The following is a 12,014-nucleotide window of genomic DNA, read 5'->3' on the forward strand; positions in this document are numbered from 1 at the left end:
GTGGTAAAGTACTTCAAAGCTCAAAGATCAGCAGGAGAAATGGCTGTTCAAATGTGCACAGATATTTGCTGTTTTCAAAATATTACTGGTGTATCCAAAATGGTCAATATTTATGACAATGTCTTTTTAATAGTCTTCTTTTATTACTCTTTATATATTATTATTCTTATACATGTTATTTTTCTACTATATACTCTATGTTTGATTATTTCCAAATGTAAGATCTTTGGTGTCTCTTCTGTGCTGTAAGTGGTAACATTGTTCCATTAGAATTGATTATGTGATGTACCTTTGTATCAAAATATGTTTCCAACTTTGTAGACATAAGATAATGCAAAATCTGCAGTTTTCTCTTAAACCTTTCATGCATGGTGTCCACTATAGTGGATAGATATTTGAAAGCCATTTTGAACCATTTAGGTTGTAGTGGTGAATAGCCAACGCCTTGTCTACCATTCACTTTAATTAGTGTCTTTGTATCTCTTTGTTGTTTTGAGATATTGCATATCAAAAAGGCAGAGGGAAGAGGAGATGCACCAAGTACCTCAGGAATAAGTTTTAAATCCTTTTATTCTCACAAAACTAGACAGATACAAAAAAATATTTTTTCAGCTAAAAAGGATGTAAGAAATACTTTTATCCAGATTTTAACTATATTTTTCTTGTACATCATTTTTTTTTTTTCTGTGACAGAAAATACATCTGTCCTCTCCAGTGGACGTCATGCACCAAAGGGTATATTATGCTTGTTGGGCCTATATATAGGATCCTCCTTATTTGTATGTCTTAGTTAAAATTATGATATAATTTACACTTGAATAGTTTTATTAAACTATTCTAATGTATGAAGTACTGGTATATAGAAACCTATACACAGGAATCCGACTTGGATGCTTTTGCATCTTAATCTTCATATTTGTATTCATACATTTGCTCTTAGTACATGTTCAAAAAACATGTTTTTTTTTCTTTCAGTTCATTCATGATTTCTATTGAATCACTTTTTATACCACTGATGCATGGTGTCCATTACAGTGGACAGATGTGTAACTCCCTCATAATAAAATATATTGGGGAGAAAAAAAAGTTGACATGATTTTTCACTTGTTTAAAAGTAAAAACAAACATTTAAAAATGACTTTGTGATTTAATTCATGCATGAAAGGGTTAAAGGTCTTAAAGGTGTCAAAGTGTCAAAACACCTCGTATTTTCATCTAGGTTAATACATTTGTTATTCCTTATTCAAATCTGATCTCTGACATAATCATTGCATCAATTACGTTATTTTAACTTTTTCCCCAGTCAATTTACATGTCGTTGGTGCAACATTGTTCAATGTTTGTGTGGAATATTTTTTATCCTGAAAAAAGAAAGAAAGAAAGATCGATTGTACCGATTTTAGTCAGATAATGCCACTGATACCATTTTAGAAAAATGATCTTTTATGACAATGTCACAGTTGTTACAAACCTCACATCCTCGGTGAAATAAAATAAAGATGAAGTCAAGTAATAAGTGTCAAGGTATTGACCATCGGCTCTTATGGCAGAAAATGGAACGAAACTGAATTCAAGACTTTAACATTTGGTAAGTCAGAAGTCATATTTCTGAGACTCCTATAGACCCAGTGAACATTGGATTCAGTGTTATATTTTCAATAGAGTTGAATGTCATTTCCGCAGCAGCATGAAGTAGAATCCTCAAATGCAGTCATTACAGGAAACAAATGTCTCTCAAATGGTTTTCTGCCACTTACATTAGACGTTAACAATCAGATTTCACTCCTGTCTATTATGGCTAGTGATTGCTTTGTTGACTCATACCACTAAAGACTTCATATTATGAAGGCCAGAGGCAAATGAAATCGTTTTGTATCTTTATAACAAATAAAAACAATACAAGACAACAGCTTCTTTCTTAATACTTTCATGATAATGCCTTTCAAATACAAGATGAACGACTTTCAGGGATCTCTGACACAAAAACCAACAACTAAAAAAACAGCAGCTTTAACTTTATTTTTACTGAACTCAACATCTTTTGAGAAATTCAAATCTTAAAAATGAATTACTCCATATTTCAATATAAAGTCACATTCATCCTCCTTGAATCCATATATGAACAAGGGTTTCGATACACAGGAGAATCATATTTGTCCTGGTGCAACAGTACGTATGTCACTGTACGGCCCATAACGGCCAAATATATCCTTCCCCACAACGATGAAACACAGTCGTTTATCTCCTTTGCAGTCAGACACCTTGCAGGCCATAGGAAGAGGCATGGCTTTGATCACTCCGAGGCACTTCCATTCAGAAAAAGTGCCGTTTTTGTGTTCATGGGAAACATAAATGTTGTAGGAATCCATCTCAGCTACATGGGGATCTTTCCGATCAACGTTCCATGCGATGCCTAGTTCCTGTGCACTTCCAATCCGAGCTAGTTTCACCACTGGCTTCTGGGGCAAGTTATAAGAGGCAGCTAAAACCGGAAGCTCCTTGGGGAATGGAGTGGCCGGAAAAGGATGGAGTTTGGAGTGCCAGTCCTCCTATTAAAGAAAGGTATAAACTGAAATGTTACTGCTGTTAAGACATAACTTAGTGGTGTATTAGCACATACAAAAGATTTGCTTACCTTTTCCAACTGTACTGGAGAACTGACACGGTGCTGATCCTCTGTAACACTCTGTTTTTCTTCTGTTCATTCAAGAAAATGACAGAGAAAAAAAGAAAACATTGCATTAATGATATATTTAGAAAAAAAGAAACAAACATGATAAACTCAATGGCATCATACCTTTAATGGCTATGGGTGGCGTACTTGACGGTTTCGATTGTTCTGGTTTTGAAGGTACCAATTTCTGCAGGGCACATATGTGAAAATAAAAAAGCAGTCTGAAAATGTTGCAGAATGACAGAGAACCTGAGTGAGAGCGTGATGGCGTACCTGAACCGGTGGCTGGGTAACCAGGCGCTCTTCATTCAGTCTGGCTGCTGAACCAGAGCAAAAACACATCATACAGTCAATACATCAGCACATCGTTTATAACCTCATCTGATTTTGATTCAAGATCAAATACCTCTGTCTTCGTCCGTAAGGTCAACAACCTGTTTCTTAGACCGCTGAAATGAAAAGAGAACAGTTTTCCCAATTTTAATCTATTGTCTTCAACACCATGCCATCGCAAATCACATGAGACATGTTACAAATCTTATACAAAAAGATAAGACAATGACAGAAACATTTACCAAGCTCTGCCAGAACCCTTTCTTTGGTCTTCTCAATGTGGACATCACACAGTCATTGACTATTAGTGCAGAAACAATCATTTTAATGTGTTGAATTACAAACGTTTGACATTGTTGAAGCTAGAATACTATGATGATAATAGCAACAAGACCTGCTGATGACACTGAAGCGTTGTCACTGAAACAGCCTCCGTTGACTGAACTTCTGGTAAAAAAATTATTGCATGAAATTAGAATTCTGCACTCCAACAAGACATTCAAAAGTGAAGTATAATTTCTGCATCTTCTGCGAATTTCCATTTCCCTTGTTTTTACATTTCATTACCCAACGCTCACTTAAAATTAAAAACACTAATTTAATAGCACTGATGCCTAAATCTCATTATAATCGTATTATGAGGGTGCATGTAAACGTAGTCAATGTTTCAAAAACATAAGAAGAGCCAAAATGCCTTACTTATAGTTGTTCTTCCAAACATATTGTAGTATGCTCACCATGGTTTTAGTGCTATGGTTTTATTTGATTTTAATATTAAAAGTATTATTATTATTATTATTATTATTATTATTATTATATTTAAATCACTATAAGGCATTGTATGAAGAATGTTTCACATCTCAGATACACGTGTCGACAGTAGAGCCGAGCACCTGCAGTTTCTGTCCATCACACTCGAGTTCTTACAATGGATCGTGATTGTGGTAATTCAACAATTAAGCAGATGGCTAGGATAACAAATAGCTGTAATCACTGGTTTGAATAAGTCTGGTTTGTTGGCCTTGGTACACAAACATTAAGTGGCAACGCCTTTCCAGTGAAGCACATAAGTTTATAAGGCTGCAACAGTCGCACATGAAAGTGAAGGAACGCCACCCGGCATGAAGCACCTCAGGGAAAGAAAAGAAATGGAAAGGTGCCAAGACTGCAGCCTTGATTCATTACTGAATTAAAAACAACCAACCGAAAAGAAAGAGGTCCACAGGGGACCACTGAGATGATTTCACTTTGATCATTCTATTAGATTTATCAGTATATTTCAGTGATTGTCATTCAAACAGCAGGTTCACGGCCTCATTTTCCAAAAAGAATTGGAAAACTATCGGACTGCAGCATAAGTATATTCAGTTTATACACCAAAATTAACACAGAATTTAACAACAAAACCCCCTTCAAGTGCCATTTTTTACTGAATTGGCGGCATTTGTGTATTATGAATAAAGTTTGTAATGTCTAAGAAGATACTGCAGAATACCTGGACATATTGATTAGTGGTTCGGCTGGAGAGATGCATCGCTGCGGCTGGCCAGGAGGAGGACTTAAAGAAGGGGGAGACTGTTAAAAAGATCAAGATGACACAACAGTGACGAGTTACACATAAATATGACAATAAAAGGCAGCTTCATGCATTTCTTTCTATTATGATAATCAAACCAAATACATCTCATAATGTTGTTCATACCTGACTATGAGAAATCTCTAAGGATCTGAATTTTCGAATATATGCAAATACCGCATCTCCTCTTCGTTTTATCTTCCTTACATGGGCCTGAAAATAAAACAGGGTTGATTTGACATAGAAAATGTGTATGGTGGTTATGGCATACCGCCGCTACAGTCATATGGACAGTTTAATACACATATCCTTCAATATGGACACATGCAAAATGGGGATTCTGGTCACTTACTTCCAGTTTCTTGATTCTGGCATCATATTGGGGTTCACTATTCACCTCACTGATTCTCTCCATCAAATTTTTCATCTTTAAGTCAGATTGCTCCACTGCAGCCCCAACTTTATCTGATATAATTCTTTCAATCTATCAATAAACAAATTACAAATGGTGAGATGATATGCAATTCTAGAAATAGTGACAAGTGTACAGTAGGTTTGTGCACCATTGAGAATTGAATTTGAATTGAGGTAACAACAAATACATTGATTTTTGATTAAGAGCATAGAAAATAATACTGCTATTTTTTGCATTGGTTGGTTATGCTGCAAGGCTGATTATTTTGTTGTAACAATCCAAAGCCCGGTTTCACAGACAGGGCTTAAAACCTTAGTTCAATTAGGATATTTAAATAGCTTTTATAAATGTACACCAAAAAAAAAAAAAAAAAAAACAATTATTGGTGTGCATTTTGAGACAAAACAACGGCACGGATTTATTTTAAAGTTATGTCAGTTCGAGTTTCTTTCAGTTAAAACAGCTCAAACATGCATTTTAGTCTAGGACTAGCTTAAGCCTTGTCTGTGAAACCAGGGGTATGTTTCTTAGCAGAAGAAGCTTTTCTTAAGCTTAAAGGTGCTCTAAAAAGTGATCCTGGGTGGAGTAACTTCCTGTTGACGTTCGAAGTGTTGTCAAACAAAACAGAGGCTAGCTAGACCCTCCCTCCTCCTCCCCTCCCCTCCCCTCCCCTCCGTGCTTCTTGAAACAGTCATGAACGCGCATTTAAAATCATTCTTGTCGGTTATTGGCTGGAGCATGTTTATTATGTTTTGTGGTCCAGGCTGCACCAGTTTGTTTTTACTGCCGTTTTTGGAGCTTGTGGCGACTACAGAGACCGCGTTTTTTTTACAGTGTGTTCAGGGGACAGGCAGCTAACGGATAGTGAGGAGATGTTTGCTGTATGTGACAAAAAATGTTTTGGCCTAAAAACGTGTGACATCGCTTAGAGCACCTTTAAGAAGGTTGAATAATTTCAACTCAAAATTTATTTGCAAAGTAGCCAGGTAATACACAGAATGATGTACAATCTGTCAGACAATAGCAAAAAATAAAAAATAAACCCCTTTAGGGTGAAAAAAGATCTGATCAAGATGATGCATCTCAAGGGGTTTACCAAAATAACCAAATTTGTTACAAATCATCGGACATACTGTAAATAAATTAGCTTTAAAGTTGGCATGAAACAGAAATTGTGATAGGCTTTCCTTCCAAAAACAAACATAGGAAGGGACTTGATTTTGTCCATAGGGTATTAATTGTATGGTTGTGTTTTTGCTATTGCTGTGACCTCATGCGAGTGGCAGGTTGTCCCGACTTCACTTCAGTAAATGTCATCAAAAAAAGAGAATAGATGAAGATTACATGAGCGCATGAATTAAAATGAAACATAAAAATAATGTGTACGGATAAATGATTTATATTGAATGCCGCAATATTTCATAAAAAAATTAAGCAGTGTCCATTTTGATTTTACAGTGAACTTTACGGACTATGGTAGAAGAACATGACATTTCCAAGAATGCTCTTTACCCTAAATGTCAATGTTTATTTTATATTAGTTATCTGAAAAAAATGGGGGTGCACATTTTATGCTGTATTGAAATTAAAATGATTGCTATTTTGTGTTTTTACAGTACTGAAGTTAAATCAAAAATCCCTGAAATCAAAATTTAAGTTTTTTAGCTTTTAGTATGAATATGTTAGCCTTAATATTGTATTACGAATAAGCTGGTGTGTTTCAAAACAATGACAAAATTCACATTTAGGAGATATAAGCATTCAAATCTTAGACTCTCACTTCCGCTTCTCATCAAATCTTCTGTCCAATCAAATGCTCTCTAGAATCTGAAGTCCCGCCCCCTCCTACACTATCAACAGACGCTGAAGCTGCGGCTGAAATCGGTCATTTGTTCACACATTTACTAGTTTCTACATGGTGAATGGCACACAGTGCTATATAGAGGATAGGGAACGATTCAGACAGTGTAACTATGCTTTCCATTGATGCGAATGAAGTACGTTTTCCCATTAGTGTCCTCAACAACCGTCCATACCGGCGTGATGAATACGATCCTCAACTGGATGGAACTGAAATAAATACTTTGAATGTTGCGATCCTATCGGACTTATGATAGCAACCTGAGTCGTAACAAAGCACTGCTCGCCAGAGGAGAACTGGCCCCCCAACTAAGCCTGGTTTCTCCCAAGGTTTTTTTCTCCATTTTTTTACACCTATTTGCCACTTGTTTGTCACCTGATGTCACCTGTTGGAGTTTGGGTTCCTAGCCGCTGTCGCCTTTGGCTTGCTTAGTTGGGGACACTTGACATTTGACTTGACAAAAAAGCGCTATATATATATATAAAGGTGACTTGACTTGACGTGAACCACCGCAGCGTGAGAACAGTCTGCTCCGGTCCAGAGACCCAACAGCACAGAGCGGATCATATCTGCGAGTCGGCACAGACCACGAAAGGTACCGGATCCATTTAAATTCTGCACAGACTTCTGTATTTTAAAGTGATATAGAGGAGATTAGGAGGAGAAACAATTAGAGATTAGAAGGAAACAGAGGTTTTACAGAGTCTAAAGGCTCTGGCCGAGCTGTGATATAAACAAAACGCTATTGGCTATTTTAAAAAAGGGGCGGGGCTGTTCGATATATCCTGCCCTGTCTTCCTGTTTCAGTTAAAATTATGTCAACACATTGAATAATGCTGCATGTTCCAACGCTCTTCAGTTGGCCTTTAAAGAGATAGTTCACCCAAAAATGAAAATTCTGTCATTATTTACTCAACCGCATGTTGTTTCAAACCCGTTGTTCATCTTCGAAACACAAATGAAGATCTTTTTAATGAAGTCTGAGAGCTTTCGGCCCCTTCATTATTTTCCAACGCGTGTTTACGCAACGTCTTCTCTCACGTCAACACAACACATGTGTTGTGGTGCTCTCGTGAAAGTGAGTTGAAGATTAATATTTTGTAAAAAAAAAAACAAAAGTGGCAAAATGTATTTTTGCGGAAACAACACACTCACATCACTTTATAAAATTGAGGTTAAATCAATGGAGTCACATGGATTACTTTAATGATGTCTTTGCTAGGTTTCTGGGACTTGAAAGTGGTAGTTGCGTGACTGTCAACGGAAGACAGAAATGTCTCAGATTTCATTAAAAAAGACCTTTATTTGTGATCCAAAGAGGAACGAATGTCTTGCATGTTTGGGACGACATGAGGGTGAGTAATTAATGACAGAATTTTCATTTTTGGGTGAACTAACCCTTTAATACAGATGAATATCCATTCAATTGAGAAAAAAAAAAAAAACATTCAGTATTTCAAAGAATAAACAACACTTTTGTTTAACTGTATGGGATTGAAGTTCCTGTTCATGATCAACATCCTGTGAGTTGTGGCCAATTCATGATTAATTCCAGGTCATGATCTTTTGCACATCTGTAGTGTAGAGTACAACAGAAGTATTTTCATTTCAAAGAGTAAGATGACCAAAAAACCTTCGACATGTCATTATTATCGTTGAAGAATAACATCCAAGGGATGTAAATGACAAACTTGCCTCGGACCGAGGGAGCTTGTTCGCTCTCTGCCCGCTGTCTTGTGCCGAATCCTCTTCATATCGGCTCCTTTTCATGCCTGAGCTGTAGAGACATAAAGCTCGTTTCATTTCGACTGATCCGCGATTACACATTATAATGGAAACCAAACAAATCCGTGATAGAATGAATCATTAGTAACTTCACCACAATGTAAACATCTGCACTTCCTTTGAACTTAACCAAAGATTCAATCGTAGCCATTTGATTTATCTTTACCAATACAAGCATTTGGCACAGAACAGTTAATCGAAGACATTTCTATGCCTTTTATACATCAAAATCAATGAAGGGCTTTCTATACATACACATCTACACTGAATGAAACAAACAACCCGGAAGTGACGTTCATTAACAGTATATGGCAGCAGCAACAACAAGAAGAGCAGCTCTCCAGTTAAAAGCGGCACCGACACTTCCAGCTGCTCAAATGGTGAACGGCCTTATCGCAAGTTAAACCCGACCGTGACGAACCAGACTGCACGGTTGCCACGGACAACTGCAGCTAACACTGATGCTAACATTTACTCCACCATCCTGGTTCAGAGTAAACACACCAGTGTGCAATCCAGATGGCTTACTAAATCTGCTGGCCTTAATATTGAGCTTTTTGTGACCATGTAGGCATATTACAACGCGTTTTCGAAAACACTGACTCTAGCGCTTGCCATACCACGCGCGTAACAAACTCCAAACGGAGCCCGCGAATGCTATCTGTGACACCGCGTGCATTGTGTCTTCTCAATAAAGCAAAAACAAATTCAAAGACAACCCACCTGGAGTGCTGAATGCCGAATGTGTCGCAGGTAGTGGTCAGCTTATTGTGTATTATCCCTGTAGGGGATTTCCTGCTTCTTTAAATAATATAAGTCCCGCCACGAAAAAGTAGTGGGTAAGCGATGCACGCTTTGTGAATGAATCGTTTATTGAGTCGGATCTTTGCAATGAATTTGAACCGGTTCACAAAAACGTTCTGAACGATTCGTTCACGAATGAATCGGTCCGAGGATTTCACTGATGGAAATATTGTAGAGAATTTACCGTGGGAGAAAGTATGGTCCTTGTCGCACAAATATATGCTTACTAATAAAGTAAAAGAAATAACATTTAAATTAATTCACAATTGTTACCTGACTAAAGCCTTTCTTAAGAAATATAAGTCATTGATTTAATGCTCTGATATTTTGTACTGTTTACTAATAATAAAAAAAGTTTTGAAAAAAAAAAAGGATTTCACTAATGGAGCGAAAAGCAAGCAAGCTGAATAACAGAAATGATACAAAGATGGTTTTATTTGTAAATTAAGTAATATAAAAGTTCTTTCGAATATATTTTAGTTGTACAATTTAAATTCAAATTATATTTAGTTTATACACTAACACAATTTTTAATAATAATAATAATAATGATAAAAAAAACGTATGCCTATGGCTTTATCGGAACATAGGAGTCATGGCTGAAAAGAATCACTGAGTCGGTTTCTTGAACCGCTACTTTAAAACGAACTGTTCGAAATGACCGCGCGCGCAATCAGCAGGGACACTAGTGTTGTTTTCTCACGCTTGTATTTCTTTTTACTATTGACTCGCCCCCACCCCCTCCCTCACTCCCTCACTCCCTCCCTCAAATTGCTTAGCTGCCTGATTGTAATTTACATAGCCTATATTCTCCTCAGTTTGGTCACACACGTAACAAAAGTACGCAACACCAAAAAAGCTAATAAAAACATTGCATCCCCATTACATCCCCCTAAAAGCGCCACCCTGCGGTTGGAGATGTTTTTGCAGACTGTTGACGTCTCTGTCTGTCCCATAGAGATTGTGTAAATGCAGTCGCACGCACACATTTAACAGTGCGAGGCTTGCTCAGAAACATAATGACATGTTTCCCCTTCTAAAAATACCCAATTTACCACGTCTTTGATTGAGATATTAAAAATTATGGCCCAGGTGCACCATAGGGACCTACAGGCATTACGTGTCACGTCGAACCTCTTAGTGGGGTGCAGCAAATAATTATGCTGCTATGCCACTGTGTGGGAAAGTACAACATTTCCATTTAATGATTCTGAAACTACACTTAGTGTAGTTGAATTCACACCACAGAAGTGTGTACTGTTATAATGTTAGTAGTACAGGGGCCATAACTACCCTACCTTAGTCTACACTCAAAATATTTTTTTTTTTTATTATTTTTTTTTTTTATCAATGACTATTACTTTATTATGTTTTACTTTTGGTTTCCCTCAATTTTGGTATTTGGTTGCATTCTGGCATATATCATTCAGTCAAGCCATTGATTTTGAGTTTTGTGGGTATAAGTTTGTGCATATCTCCAAGCAGGCTTTCTGTAATTTTTGGTTGCACGGTCTTGCTGTAACTACTCACATTTTCTTTGTTTTGCATTGCAGGGGCATTCACTTTGTATACTTCTCAAACAGACATGATACCGCTTCCCTGCATTCACGCATGACTCTATGCAGCACCACAGTAGATAGTATTAAGCTGAAATAAAAAAAACCCTCAGGGAAAACCCAGAGCTGCAGTTTGAGCGTGAACATTGCTTGATATATATAATGTAAATGTATTAATGTATGTGCTGACAGTGTCCAGAAAATAAGGGCCAGTATGACGGTTGAAAGGACCAAAATGTGAAGTGCTTGGTTTCTCACATTTTGGGTTGTTTTTTGTTTGACATGCAGAGCTAAAATAGAAACATTTGCAGATGTGTTAAAAAACTGAGTGTGTTCTCCTTTGAGATGTAAAGACATCAGCCATGTTCTGCACCTGCTGGAGTGGTCTGCTAATGTGAGTAAATCACATTTACTGTGATTGCAGAAAACGAGAAGGCAAGGCAAGTTTATTTTGTAGAAGAAAATGGCCATTTGATCCTGTCCAAGAGGATAATGGGAGTTGGGGGCTGACTGTGTGTTCTGACTCTGATAATCTTCCATGAGCTTGAGTCCTTCCCACGGAATCTGGTGACATCTTGCAAAGAGCTTTCCTATGAGTCATGCCTGTGTTTTGAATGCGTAGTTTGAATATATATATAGTGCAAGTCACGTTTACTGAAATGATCCACAGGGGGGTATGATGCTAAAATAGAGAACATATCATCATAATATGGTGCTGTTTGGGTGTTTTTCTTGAAGGGAGCATCCGAGGTTAGGAAAAAGCAATATTGTAGCCGATAATTAGTCAAGGATCATTTTTTTCCTCTGTCCACATCATATTTTTAGTAATTTATATTCATACTATTATATAATCATTATAATAGTAATAGTTAATTAAGGTTATGACCATATATATATATATATATATATATATATATATATATATATATATATATATATATATACACACACACACACACACACACACACACACACACTGGTTCTCAAGGGAGCACCTGTAGATGTTCCTT

The 12,014-nt window shown here is 36.9% G+C and overlaps 1 protein-coding gene across 6 annotated transcripts; it reads right to left on the reverse strand.

Moving 5' to 3' along the window:
* Positions 1 to 1,865: 1,865 nt before the first annotated feature.
* On the reverse strand, positions 1,866 to 9,516 carry atf7ip2 (activating transcription factor 7 interacting protein 2). 6 transcript variants are annotated; one of them, XM_048202847.1, is made up of 12 exons: positions 9,368 to 9,516; positions 8,555 to 8,636; positions 4,936 to 5,067; positions 4,710 to 4,796; positions 4,503 to 4,582; positions 3,402 to 3,454; positions 3,250 to 3,308; positions 3,081 to 3,123; positions 2,948 to 2,994; positions 2,798 to 2,861; positions 2,636 to 2,697; positions 1,866 to 2,549 (listed from the first exon to the last, which is right to left on the reverse strand). In XM_048202847.1, the coding sequence occupies exons 2-12, from the start codon at positions 8,627 to 8,629 to the stop codon at positions 2,148 to 2,150; spliced, it is 1,104 nt and encodes a 367-aa protein (XP_048058804.1). In that variant the 5' UTR covers positions 8,630 to 8,636; positions 9,368 to 9,516; the 3' UTR covers positions 1,866 to 2,147. The 6 variants fall into 6 exon arrangements, with proteins under 6 accessions (XP_048058804.1, XP_048058786.1, XP_048058797.1 ...); XM_048202829.1 differs by lacking the exon at positions 9,368 to 9,516 and adding an exon at positions 8,900 to 9,210; XM_048202840.1 differs by lacking the exon at positions 9,368 to 9,516 and adding an exon at positions 8,739 to 8,892.
* Between the last annotated feature and the right edge of the window lie 2,498 nt (positions 9,517 to 12,014).

This window comes from Megalobrama amblycephala, linkage group LG1, assembly GCF_018812025.1.
Source record: "Megalobrama amblycephala isolate DHTTF-2021 linkage group LG1, ASM1881202v1, whole genome shotgun sequence".
Classification (NCBI taxonomy): domain Eukaryota; kingdom Metazoa; phylum Chordata; class Actinopteri; order Cypriniformes; family Xenocyprididae; genus Megalobrama; species Megalobrama amblycephala.

Excerpts from the sequence above, each read along its gene's own strand:
- atf7ip2 (XM_048202808.1), bottom strand. The coding sequence starts at position 8,795 with ATGGCTACGATTGAATCTTTGGTTAAGTTCAAAGGAAGTGCAGATGTT. Across the intron at positions 4,797-4,935 it reads CCAGAATCAAGAAACTGGAA|GCCCATGTAAGGAAGATAAA; the intron begins GTAAGTGACCAG and ends TTTTATTTTCAG. Across the intron at positions 2,862-2,947 it reads TTACCCAGCCACCGGTTCAG|AAATTGGTACCTTCAAAACC; the intron begins GTACGCCATCAC and ends TGTGCCCTGCAG.